The sequence below is a fragment of the Limanda limanda genome, chromosome 4, assembly GCF_963576545.1.
Source record: "Limanda limanda chromosome 4, fLimLim1.1, whole genome shotgun sequence".
NCBI classification, from domain to species: Eukaryota; Metazoa; Chordata; class Actinopteri; order Pleuronectiformes; family Pleuronectidae; genus Limanda; species Limanda limanda.
In genome coordinates this window covers 21,246,255-21,260,503 of record NC_083639.1, presented here as the reverse complement: position 1 = coordinate 21,260,503, position 14,249 = coordinate 21,246,255, and the positions used below count along the sequence as shown (strand labels likewise).

Below are 14,249 nucleotides of genomic sequence, written 5' to 3'. Positions count from 1 at the left end.
AATTGGTGAACAGAATGCACACATACTGTTTAGTTGCAAGACTCCTTATTGCTAAGGAAAATGTTAAAACATCCAAAATATAAAAATCTGTGCTTCACATGTGACTGTGACACCTGTCTGAAACTCTGAACCTCAACATTCAAATATAAAAGGTTTAAGAAGAGACAAAAGACAGCATTTCATTGGTTAAACAAGAGGGAAAATATCAGCTGTCTTGAATTTGTCTTAATGTAAGTAAAACAAATTAACTATATTTACAACATTGATTAGAGGAAACTGTTTTTAGCCTAATGGAAAGGTGTGTTAATGTTTAAATTATTCATACATTTGAAAATGTCTGATAGAGATGAACTGGACAGCAATGACAATTGAAATGGAGGAGTCATTGCCAGTTGTAGAACATGTGAGTAGGCATATTGTTTATCAAGCAGTCTTATAATTATAGTCCATGATCCACTACAATGGTCACCATCCATCACCGCTATCCACGACCATCATCCACCACCATGATCATGATCATCCACCACCAAGGTCCCGATCCATCACCACTATCCAAGACCATCTTCCACCACCATGAACACTATCCATCATCACTGTCCATGATCAAGATCCACCATCACAATCTCTGGTTTGCCATCCAACCATGTGATACTCCACATTCTCCACAACCCTGTATCATACACACCCTCCCAATTGGACGGGCTATTCTAGCTGCAAATCTTTCCCTTCACTCCCTTTGCTTGCCCCTGCTGCTGTGTCAGTACTGGTGCTGGTGGATTCGGCCCCTCCACCACCCTAGCATCCACCTCTAGGATCACAGAGGGGGGTTATAAATATATGCTCATCACTCCCATTATATCTATTTAATCATATCTGATGAAGTGATGAAGTCGGAGCCTAGACGCCAAACACTAATTATGTTCTGACGCAGTAATAAACATTTGTAACTTAAGTTGTCTGACTTAAATATACTCTATACATCATGTAACTATAGATCAATTCACATCATAGTCTACACTGTAGTAGACTATGACTAGGTAGACTAGGTAGCTAGTGCTGTAGACTCTACAGCACTGTAGACTCTACAGCACTAGCTACCTAGCTTGTATTTGTCAACTCACTGTTTTGACCAATGCAGAGGAAGCTCACTCGCACCTACTCACCTCGCATTAGTCTGAGCTTAAGGATGCCGACCATAGTTGGCCACCAGTGTCATCAGGATTTATTAATTTATAGCCAGGTACCTGTAGGCAGATTATTTTTATATCTGACTTAATATGATTGTTATCATCAGTGTCGATGTTGAGATAAAACAGGCAGAAATGATAATCAAACATCCTCTTTAAACCAGAATAACGTAGTGCAAATGAACCAGCTGGAATTTAAGTTTCACTTTCGGTTGCCTTTCCCAGCGGAGTTATTAGAAAAAGAACAGACAATTCACCGGCTCATTAAGAAAAGTGAAAACCTGTGTGGACACTTGGCGTCTCAGCAGAAAGACAAAGAGAAGATGGCGTTCACCTCGTGGCCTAACCAAAGACACTGTTGGTGTGGGAAAAGAACACACAGATTTAATCCGATTGTGATATTGGAAATTTGTTATGGTAGTAATATAAGTTAATAAAAATGGTTACAAATTGACTCACCTTGATTACGAGTGATGCAACTATTATTGCTTAGAAGAGTATTGAGTTTTTGTATTTTGTATGTACTTATGTACAGTTAAATGCATATTATGTTATTATATATTGTGAAATTCCATATTTGTGTCAGATCAATCCTGGAAAACAAAACTGTGAACAATCTTCAATCAACATCAAACCTCCATTGTGCGCTTAAGTGGATTGAAAATAAAAAGGGAGGAAACGAAGAGTGAGTTGTTGTGTGCGTCCTATTAACCAGGCCCCTTTCAAGTTTGGTCAGGAGGTAAGGAGATCCATGGAGAAGTTAACAGTATAATTTGGAGCTGGTATAAGGTGGAGCCCATTTTAATCCGGGTTGAGATTTACTCCATCGTTTCCCTATCAAGGCATCAGGTCCCTCCAGAGGTCACAAGATAAATCTGCCTATCACCATCGCCATATCACAACATACATGATCTCAATCCACTTCACATAGTAAGGTTGAGACCTTACACTATTAGAGAAGCAGTCCCACAATGAACAAAGACTTGGCGACAGTGGAGAGAAAAAACTCTCTGGATGGGAATAGAGCTGGAGAATAGAGATGGAATAGACTAATAATGTTTTGACGTCTGCATCTCTTTAACGGCGGAGCAGTAAACAAATCGCTCTTTCGCCGTAGCCAGTGGTCAGCAGCCCGCGGCTTCAGCTCCTCTGCAGCGGCTCCTGTGCAGTGACGTGCACGTCGCGCACACACTCAGGCCCCGGGGCTCCGCCCCGCCCCCACCCACTCACTCAGAGACACACACAGTGGAGAGAGCATCGTTCACGTGAAGCAGCCGGTCAGGGACAAACAGACAGTGTTCAAAAACCAAGTTGAACAGAAAGTACGATGAAACCTGTCTTGCTCTTGGGTTCACAGTCAATGTGGTAGGACATGAGGAGAGACAAGTGTGTATTTTATGTCTGAAAACTCTATGAGACCAAACTAATTAAGAAGACACTGAGAAACATTACACCCCAGTCACATGCATGTGTTCTTTTTGGTTGAGCTTTATCATCTTGTGACAAAGTGCTTATAAGTGGTTATTTGGTTATTTTTTATCTACTTTTGAAAAAGAACAGACTGATGGAGGCATGTAGTGATAAATGTCACCAAAAGTACTTCAATTAAGTTGAATTTAAGCAAAGTTGAAACAGTTTAACAGAAATAAATGTTGCATGTATTAATATATCTGTTTCCTACAATCATTGTTAATAATTACTTTGAGGAATAATTAACATTAACTTGATCAGACAGTCTCTTCACATATATTATTAATAATATTAAAAGGTGATCTGTGCAACTCTGTTATTCAGGACGTTTGTATCAAACAAGCAGTGGTGTATAAAGTACTTGAAAGCCATACTTGAGTAAAAGTACAGATATCTTACTTGAAAGTGACTCCGGTAAAAGTAAAAGTCACCTGTCAGAAAATGACTTGAGTAAAAGTCTTAGAGTTGCTCATATTAAATGTACTTAAGTATCAAAAGTATCTGGTGTTGAAATGTACTTAAGTATCAAAAGTAAAAGTACAAGTACCAAAATTAAAAATGCTAAGTGCTTTTTATAGTAGGCATATACAGACACAAAACAACCCAAAATTGTTCAGTTCAGGATTTATTTCAACTGACTGAAAAATTATAACAACACTATATATATATTGTATAATTTTACAAATTTTGAACCCGAGATGCTGAGGTTAAAAAAGTATTGGACAAGTGCATCTGAACTTCTAGAGACAACAAAGAATCAACACAACAGAATAAACAAGTGCCTCTTGATTCTACCTAAGAACACTATTAGACCAAATTAACCTTTTGTGTCTATTAGCTGTATTTTGTAACTGCCTGGATGTTTACCTGCCTGTATATCTGCCCGCCAGCTTGTCCACGCATCTACATGTAAGCCTGTTTATTTATCATTAGACTATCTTCACTGAATGGGCCTGTGTTTGTGTTTGCATTTGTTTGAAGCAGGGTGACAATACACCTGTAGGGTATCTTGCCTGTAGGGACAACAAAGTGAAGACACAACCCTGCTTGAAGTTGTACACATTAGCCAGTTTGTACAATATATATATAAAGACTCAACAGCTTCTAAGTTGTGTTGAGTCAGCACAAAGGGCGGCTAAAGATTGGAATTGGCAATATATAGATATATAATATCTTTGCAAAAATTATATTGGCATTATAGTGAGTGGAAAACTGGGCCTGATTACCCAGGGTTCCATTTGGCGAGGTCCACTAAAAAACCTTAATTGTGTGCGTGAATATGCAGTAGTCCACAACATGAAGCCTGTCTTGCTCTTGGGTTCACAGTGAATGAAGGAGGACATGAGGAGAGACTTTATGGATTTTAGGTCTGAAAACTCTGGCAGCTGACAGTATGAGACCCAAAAAATGAAGAAGACACTTAGAAACATTACACCCCAGTCATATGCATGTGTTATTTTTGGTTGAGCTTTATCATCTTGTAACAAAGTGCTTATAAGTGGTTATTTTTTATCTACTTTTGAAAAAGAACAGACTGATGGAGGCATGTAGTGATAAATGTCACCAAAAGTACTTCAATTAAGTTGAATTTAGGCAAAGTTGAAACAGTTTAACAGAAATAAATGTTGCATGTATTAATATATCTGTTTCCTACAATCATTGTTGTGGAAATCATTGTTAATAATTACTTCGAGGAATAATTAACATTAACTTGATCAGACAGTCTCTTCACATATATTATTAATAATATTAAAAGGTGATCTGTGCAACTCTGTTATTCAGGACGTTTGTATCAAACAAGCAGTGGTGTATAAAGTACTTGAAAGCCATACTTGAGTAAAAGTACAGATATCTTACTTGAAAGTGACTCCGGTAAAAGTAAAAGTCACCTGTCAGAAAATGACTTGAGTAAAAGTCTTAGAGTTGCTCATATTAAATGTACTTAAGTATCAAAAGTATCTGGTGTTGAAATGTACTTAAGTATCAAAAGTAAAAGTACAAGTACCAAAATTAAAAATGCTAAGTGCTTTTTATAGTAGGCATATACAGACACAAAACAACCCAAAATTGTTCAGTTCAGGATTTATTTCAACTGACTGAAAAATTATAACAACACTATATATATATTGTATAATTTTACAAATTTTGAACCCGAGATGCTGAGGTTAAAAAAGTATTGGACAAGTGCATCTGAACTTCTAGAGACAACAAAGAATCAACACAACAGAATAAACAAGTGCCTCTTGATTCTACCTAAGAACACTATTAGACCAAATTAACCTTTTGTGTCTATTAGCTGTATTTTGTAACTGCCTGGATGTTTACCTGCCTGTATATCTGCCCGCCAGCTTGTCCACGCATCTACATGTAAGCCTGTTTATTTATCATTAGACTATCTTCACTGAATGGGCCTGTGTTTGTGTTTGCATTTGTTTGAAGCAGGGTGACAATACACCTGTAGGGTATCTTGCCTGTAGGGACAACAAAGTGAAGACACAACCCTGCTTGAAGTTGTACACATTAGCCAGTTTGTACAATATATATATAAAGACTCAACAGCTTCTAAGTTGTGTTGAGTCAGCACAAAGGGCGGCTAAAGATTGGAATTGGCAATATATAGATATATAATATCTTTGCAAAAATTATATTGGCATTATAGTGAGTGGAAAACTGGGCCTGATTACCCAGGGTTCCATTTGGCGAGGTCCACTAAAAAAACCTTAATTGTGTGCGTGAATATGCAGTAGTCCACAACATGAAGCCTGTCTTGCTCTTGGGTTCACAGTGAATGAAGGAGGACATGAGGAGAGACTTTATGGATTTTAGGTCTGAAAACTCTGGCAGCTGACAGTATGAGACCCAAAAAATGAAGAAGACACTTAGAAACATTACACCCCAGTCATATGCATGTGTTATTTTTGGTTGAGCTTTATCATCTTGTAACAAAGTGCTTATAAGTGGTTATTTTTTATCTACTTTTGAAAAAGAACAGACTGATGGAGGCATGTAGTGATAAATGTCACCAAAAGTACTTCAATTAAGTTGAATTTAGGCAAAGTTGAAACAGTTTAACAGAAATAAATGTTGCATGTATTATTATATCTGTTTCCTACAATCATTGTTGTGGAAATCATTGTTAATAATTACTTCGAGGAATAATTAACATTAACTTGATCAGACAGTCTCTTCACATATATTATTAATAATATTAAAAGGTGATCTGTGCAACTCTGTTATTCAGGACGTTTGTATCAAACAAGCAGTGGTGTATAAAGTACTTGAAAGCCATACTTGAGTAAAAGTACAGATATCTTACTTGACTGCCCACAGACTGAGATTAAGACTCATGACCCATGTATAGGGCCAGTAATATACTCTTGTATAAGGAATGATAAGGAATGATATCCTGCTGTGTACTGTTGCTAAGAAACCACATCGGAGTCTTGACACTCCTTGTGTGCTGCATCGTGCTGCAGTCGTCTCATCCATATGCTCTGTGTGGCTTCAGCAGGATCCCCCATAGTCAGTAAGCAAAAACTGATGTGTCTAATTTTGAAAAATATAACATCAAATTTAACTTTACAGCCAGTTGTTTACCAATGTGCTGGATGCACTCATATCTATGATGTAGGTCAATGATTGAGATATTGTAAAATTATCTCTCCACACCCTTTTCTCCTATTGTTCCACCTCTGGCACCAGATCATGTCAATGTCCCAGGGACAATACTGACCTTTGATATGTCTCAGGCCAAATACAAGATTACCAAGCACTTCAAACGTAAAGGTTGCTTGGAAATATGGCAGTTGAGGGAATGGGTTGAACATGTATTGGTGCTGTTTCATAGAGGCACATGATGAACATAGCTTCCAGAGTGTAAGTGCTATTCTCGTCAAACACCTCCAGCACCCTAACATGCATAACTAGCACATGTTGTTGCTGCATTTCTTTACCTGATCCTCCCACACATTGTCTTAATGAGCAGATTTAGCACTCAGTTCTTACTTGGCTCTGCTGAACCACCAGAGGGCCCCTTCATACCATATCAAGTCAAGAATGGTGGAGTTTTTTTGTACTTTACAGGCTTCAGCATAGTGAAAATAATAAGTGTTCTCCATATGAACAAGATATGAAGATTGTTTGTTTAGCGTAGTTCTACTCAAGCCCTCATATTCATTTGATAATGTTTTATTTTCTTCTTTCCTCAATGATGAACATGGACACTGTCTTCTTTCTCTGTCTCTGATCCTAGCAGGAAAAACTTTAAATTAAAATTTGATATCATCAAAATAAAAGTTTTAGAAATGTATGTTACATTTTTCAGAGAAGGTTGGGACCAAAGGGTTGCTGGTTCAAATATCTGGAACTCCAGATAAACATGGATTATGACATTATTTGTGACCATCAGTTTGAAAGAAAAATGGCTGTGGACTCCAACTGTTTGCAGTCTGGTTGTAAATTCAGAAGAATAGGGCTGTGTGTTTCGCTAGACTAAACAGTCTCATGCTCACATTGTAGATCTTGAAGAAGCACCCATGTCGACAGTGTGACAAGTCCTTCAGCTCCTCTCACAGTCTCTGTCGACACAACTGTCTCAAACACAAGGGGCTGCGGAAAGTCTACACATGCCCGTGAGTACACCCACACTTGCATAATACATGCCTAACTGCTAGTTTTGCACCCAGGTCACAAGTGTGCGGTTTGTGGCTTCACCTCAGAGGACATCGCCGCTTTCCACAAACACATTCCCCAGCACAATTCCGATGGCTCGTCCTACCAGTGTCAGGAGTGCGGCCTGTGCTACACCTCCAACCGATCACTGTCCCGACACCTCTTCATCGTTCATCGGCTGAAGGAGCCGCACGGCCTCGCCAGATACTACGGACGTGCCAGGGATGATGATGTGAGTCAGAGGGAGAACCAGCTGGACGTTACGGACGAGAACAACGATGGGAAACCCATCACCAAATGCAAAGTGTGTGGGAAGATGTTTGAAACTGAAGGAAACCTGAACACTCACATGAGGACACATGTAATGGCCTTTATCAAGTCTAAGAGACTGAGTGCAGCTGAGAAGTGAGAATAACTCACTTTTTAACATTGCAAACAACATACAGTACCTTGGTGATTATGCTGTACATAATGTACACAATAAATATTGCCTTTTTCTATGCCAACCATTCCACCAGTCTGATGGGAAGTGTAGCTGGTGTGTAGGCAAATAGTTCCTAAGCTCATTAACTATAACTGACTTGACTGAAACTATTTCATACTAAATTAGTGCCGGTATTTTCCATCACTGTTGCCTGGTAAATGCAATTTTAGGACAAGCTTTACCTCTAGTGGTCAGATAGTGGACTGTCTGTGGTATTTCTTTCCCCATATTTTAACTTCGGATTTACAGTTAAAATAATATTGAGATAAAAGCTCAAATTCAAGGGGAGTTCTTCTTCTGTGAATATTTAAGGATTTTTCAAACGTGAAATTCACATATATGATAAATCATCTGGAGTCCCAGTGGTAATCATGGGACCACAAAACTAAGTTGATTTTGCACTGGGACATAATCACAAAGCCTGGATCTCTCTGTCAGCCTCCTCATGTAAACCAATCTTTCTCACACCTGCAGGTGGGGATGTTTGCCTTTGCCACTGTAAGTCCAGCCAGAGGATTACTTAATGTGACCTCTCTGAAAAGGGTGTGTCCCTTCCTATATTATTTAAACTCTCCTCTACTAAGATATTCATTCAGTCCTGAAAATGGCTCTGGGTTTTTTGGTGTTCTTTCTGTTTGCAGGGTCTAGTTTAGAGCTGGAAACCACACAGGTAATCCATGTGACTACAAAATGTGAGGAGGACACAAACGCTTTCCTCTGGGAACTAAACCAGGAGAGACCACAGGAATATGCTGTCCGCAGTAAGTGATGCTGCCTTTTTAAAGAAATACATTAATTATGAAAATAGACAATGTGAGATTTCTGATAGTTCCAAATTTGAGACAATAGATTTAAAAAGAAAAGTTGCCCACAAAGACATTGGTTTTCTTAGATTACAAAAATATGTGCAGGACTACAAACTGTAAAGTTATGAGGCCAGTGGTTATAAATCCTAATTATTGTAGTTAGATAGATATATCATTTTATTTACTTGTTGACTATCTAATATTTAATATTTAATTTTTAACAATGTTTTGCCTCTTTCTTTTTAAGACACTTTTAGATGCTTGTTTATGCATGAAATAGGTTCTGAAAACAAAGTTATTCAATTACTCTTCATTATTATTATATTGATTGTTATTATTATTATTATTATTAACATTTTTTTCATAAAATGAAACTGAATTTAATAAATAACTATTCATGTATGTGATTTTATATAAGTTTGAAAGATTTACTCTGTTAAGATCAAAGTTTGAATTCACTGGATCTGGATTTATTTTTAGATCTGCAGCAAATTGTCATTAACATCAGTCCAATAAATATGCCAGACAAACCATGGCAAATGCTGAAAAAAAGCCCTATCTAGCAATGTTAAAGAAAGTTAATACAATATAATTTTTTTTGTATTTGTGTTTATTATCAGTGTATGATGCATTTGGAAAGATGGGCAGCAATGTTAAAGGAGGTAATGTTAACCAGCTGCATGGCTCGCGGCAGCAGTGTCAGTCTGCCCATAGCTCCACCTTCTCTGGAGAGTACTGCCAGGTGCTTCTTCAGCAGGTAACAACATGAACCGTCATTTTAAGAGATGGAAACTTGTCCTGGCATCTAGCTACAAGGATGGGAGATTTCTATTTCAACTGCAGTGTTTTTACTTACCTAGGAAGCAGTCCGCTATTTTGTGGGTATTTGTGTTCCTGACTCCTGCAGGGAAGAGGATGTGGAAATGCTGGTGCTATACGGTCAGTGATTCTAAAAGTCTTGATTCACTCAGTTTATTTGGTGAAATTTTGTTATCTTGACATCTTGACTTTTTTAACAGGGAGACTTCAGATTGATCAGACGTCCCTCATTCCTCCTTTTCCTTCCATCCTGGTCAATCAAACCGCTCAGGCCCTGTTGATGACCCACTGTTTGTCCAACACCGTTTCCCCAGATGCATTCGATATCATCTGCCTGTCAGTGTACTCGCTACTGAATTATTTCCATGAGTATTGAACTGGAAAAGTGGTTCTTTACATGTGCAGGACTTCATCTGAGGGATTCTACACTCCATCTAAAATACTGGCACCTTTTCTCCTGTAGGGTTGTGTGTTGCGTGATGGTCACGATTCCTCTTGCCGCCACCCTGCTCACCGCTATAATAAGGTGGAAAAAGCACAGGGAGGTCAGTCCTTCTCTTGAATCTTCCTCTATAAACACTGACCTCAACCCTATGGGACCCTATGGGACCCTGAAGAGCAATGGCTCCTCTGGCAGTGAAAGGAACAGTGGCACCCTAGAGGAAAAGGGTAAGTTCACAGGAACATGTTGCAAGTTGTGACTGCAAGATCAACAGAAAATAGATAATGAAATAGACACTGAACTAGGGTTGTAATGATACCAAAACTAAACAAAGACTTTGATAAGAATGTATAAAAAACAACGCTTCATCGTCAGCCACCTGACGAAGAAAAATATATATATAAATTTATATTTGCGACCCTACTCTTTCTGTCACAACCCAAAAGTTGTGACAATAGGTGAGGGTCATATACATATACAATACATATCCATTTAATTCTTAATTAAGTCATCAAATTGTACAAGTAATGGATTTACACTAAAAACTGTAAAAAGCCACAACAAACTATAAAAGAGCCACAGGTTGAGGATCAGTTAATTTGCTTTGGTTCTTTTCTTCGATACCATCAAAAGTGAAATTTATGGAGATTGCATAATTTTTAAACACACGTTATTGAAAAGTATCAAGTATTGATACTTTAAAAAACCCTAATAAACAGCTTCACTTTGTACTTAAATAAACTTTATATATGCAACCACAACAGAGCAGCTGTTACATTTTGAAACCACATATAAAAGTAATTTATGCGCAAGAAAATTTCATTAATAATTTCAAGGTGCAGTAGCCAAATCTTTATATTTATAGATTGCTTCTTTTTTAAAATTTTTATATTGTCCTTATAGATAGCACCAGCCACGCACCACTGTGTTTTCCTCGAAGCTGTGTGAACCGGGGCCTGGAGGCACTTTCTCTTCAGAATACCAGCCAAGGTGTCCTGAGCACCTCCTCATCCATCACAGGCTACTCCTCCCTGAACGGCATCCGTGTCCTCAGCCTGTTCTGGATCATGTGTGGCCACTCCACCTCCTTTGCTGTCTTTTTCAACCCGGGTATGAGATACTGGTATTTGCTCCTTCAGCTCGGAATTCTCCCCATTACTCACATATCATTGTACCTATATTGTATCATCTCTGTTGCAGATAACAAGAAACCTTGGGAGAAAGCAGTAAAAAGCAACCCTCTCCATGTGATTGACTCCGCTGGACCTGTTTTTCTGGCTGTTGACAGCTTTTTGGTGCTGGGGTGAGGAGAAACGTAAAGACAGTGGGGGAATCGACAAGCGGGTTCGAGGCAGTTCCAGAATTTCCCCTGTCAGCCCCTTAATTAAAAGGGCCAGGAAAATGTCCGAGTTGGCCTATGTGAGAATACAACAGTAAAATATATTGAAAGTTCAAGAAAGTGGGCGTGTTGATGACATTTCTAACACGCAAAGTACGCATAACTTAAAGAGTACACAAATATTTACGATTTTTCCTGTTGTTGTGAATGTGTCGGACAATCTCCTGCTACGTTCCTAATATGTATAAGGAAGAGTTCTGAAGAATAACCAATTTCTGGATATTATATTCTGGTGTTCATGCCTGAAAGCTGTTATAATCCAATATATCTGAAAAAGGGTTAAGGGTTAGTTTAAAGGCAGCTTCTGTGTTTCAGGGGTCTGCTCAGTGCCAGGTCTCTGCTAAACTCCATTAATAGGGCTGATGGCAAACTGAGCATCTCTATGGTGGCCAGCTACCTCTTAAACAGGATTAAAAGGTAAAGTGTATTCATCAATTCACCCAATCAACTCATGCAAATCTGTCAGTGTCACAAAGTCATTTTTTCTCATCAGAATCTCGACGCCCTTCATTTAAAACGTGATCTCAGAACCAATGTCGATTTAACTGTTTCTTTCTTTCATTACAGGATTCAGCCACTGCATCTGTTCATCCTGTGTTTCACCTATGGCCTCACCTCTTTAGTACGGGGGGGGCCAGACTGGTTCAAAATCAAGACGATAACGGTGGGCTGTAAGACGTACTTGTGGACGAACATCCTGTTGATTAGCAATTTTTTCCCAACCTCACAACAGGTACTAATTTTAACCTGTCTCTGGCTGTCTGTTGGAAATGTATTTTCATGTTTATTGACCCACTGTATTTGTTTCTTGTCTCTCTCCAGACCATCTCGTGGGCATGGTACTTGTCTCTTGACTTCCAGTGCTATGCCACCACTCCACTGTTGCTCTATTTTTACAAATTGTATGTCCACTGTGCTTTCATATCATTTCAAAATATATTTTATCATTAGTAGTGTTTTAAAACAGCCACCGCATTTCACACACGTAATCCTACCCATCCTATCTGGTGTTTATCAGGAACAAAGGTGTGTTTGCGGCTGTGGCAGGAGGCCTGATGCTGATGACCATTGCTGCTGGTGTCATCACGACTGCGCTCCTGCAGCTGCCCGTCTTCCATCCATCTACACCGTAAGATTGTGGTCCAGTGCGAATGCAAATAGGAACCAAATCTATCTAATAATTCCATAAATATGTCTGTTGACACTGACACGTCGTTACTGTAGAATCCAATGTAAAAGATAGTAAAAGCAAACTAGCCATTCCATCTGTTTCTTTTGAATTAAAAAAATATCTTATTCGTTCATTTTTGTAGGTTCAATTTGGATTATGCATCACATTACTATATGAAACCCTACACAAGATATGGGCCATTTTTAATAGGGGTCTTGACTGCAATATACTTGACCACAAAGAAAGATCAGGTCCTAAAGCAGAAGGTAAGTATGCATGATTATATTAAAAGGCACCTCACATATTGTTTCAACAAGAATTATATGCTTGTTTGTAATATCAGATACAAATAAAAGTCACAATGCTGCCCTCATGTGTGATCTTGATCTGTTGCTGTTCTTGCTGTTGCTGCAGTGGCAGGCTGCACTTGGTTGGTTCTGCTGTCTTTCACTTATGGCTGTGGTGGTTGGATTAGCCTACGTCCTACAGGAGACGCCAACCTCTCTGTCGTTGCCACATGCCTTCTATCAAGGACTGCACAGACCCCTCTGGGCTTTGGCTGTGACCTGGATCATAGTGGCCTGCGAGGAAGGTTATGGAGGTAAACAAAACCCGAGTCCTGAGTCCAAAAAACTGTTGGTTGTTGAAATATTCAATCTATAAATAAAGTCATCTGGGTCTGGGGTGTCATACATCACAGCAGTTGGCATGAAAGTAATGGAAGTTGTCAGTTAGTGATGTGTTCATGTATTTTGGGGGCGTGGCTTTGACAATGGGAGGATGTAGGATTTATCGTTGCAATTTTTTCAAACTGTAGCCTGCTCTGCTTTACCAGGATTACCAATCTGAGCTTTAAGCCCAAATTACCCTTAACATGAAAAGCAAAATTGTTTAAGAACAAGCTGTGATCAGTGGTAGCATGTGTGTACATTTCTTGTTAAGTAATAAGTAAGATATTTTACACATGAAAGCAAATATATGAATGTATTTTAAATTTCTGATTCTCTAGGTTTTATCAAGAGCTTCTTGTCATTGGGTTTCTGGCTTCCACTTTCCAACATGAGTTTTGCCTGCTACCTGTTACATCCTATTATCATGAACATCTATCTAGGCCTGCAAGAGACCCCGATCCACTACACAGACTTAAACTTTGTAAGTGGTTTGTTTCATTTGGTTCGATAAAACCCACATCTGACGCAGAGTTGTCTCTTTCTTTATATACGGTATATATACTATTTAACTTAGTGCACTGTGTCTTCTCTCTTCATTAGATGTACATGTTCCTTGGCCATGTGGTGCTGACGCTGGTGGGGAGCTACGTGCTGACTGTGCTGATTGAGAAGCCCTACCTCCTAAAATACAGCCGTACATAGATGATAGTCAGAACACAATAGAGAACCTTCATCCAGTCGTTATACCTCCATTTCTATACTCTGTTTGTTTGTGCCTTATGAGCTGTGCCAGTTTCCCTGTGGATATATGCTTCCCGGTTAATAAACTTAAGGCACGTGTTTTATATAGAAAAAGGAAATGTCCCCAAAACAAGGTGAGCTTGTGATTGATTGCACTAAAATCAACATTTGCACCAACCTTCAGAATGATATATGTTTAAATATATTGAAAATAGATTTTAGTTGTCAATAAAACATACAACCAATTCATTGTAATTTTAAAGAGTGTGTGTGTTAATTCATAAAGCTCATCATTGATTTCTCACCATAACAATTGTTTCTTGGTGGTGATGGTGGTTAATGAACTCGGTGGCTGCTGCCCGAGGACTATGATTACAACAAGACTGCT

General features: G+C 38.7%; 1 protein-coding gene across 1 annotated transcript; it reads left to right on the top strand.

Moving 5' to 3' along the window:
* The first annotated feature begins 8,416 nt into the window (after positions 1 to 8,416).
* LOC133000729 (O-acyltransferase like protein-like) lies at positions 8,417 to 13,822 on the top strand. Its single transcript, XM_061070703.1, has 15 exons — positions 8,417 to 8,573; positions 9,239 to 9,375; positions 9,479 to 9,557; positions 9,638 to 9,773; positions 9,901 to 10,106; positions 10,783 to 10,989; positions 11,080 to 11,182; positions 11,594 to 11,695; positions 11,846 to 12,011; positions 12,101 to 12,180; positions 12,297 to 12,407; positions 12,592 to 12,715; positions 12,864 to 13,050; positions 13,459 to 13,601; positions 13,721 to 13,822. The coding sequence occupies exons 1-15, from the start codon at positions 8,417 to 8,419 to the stop codon at positions 13,820 to 13,822; spliced, it is 2,040 nt and encodes a 679-aa protein (XP_060926686.1).
* Positions 13,823 to 14,249: the final 427 nt, after the last annotated feature.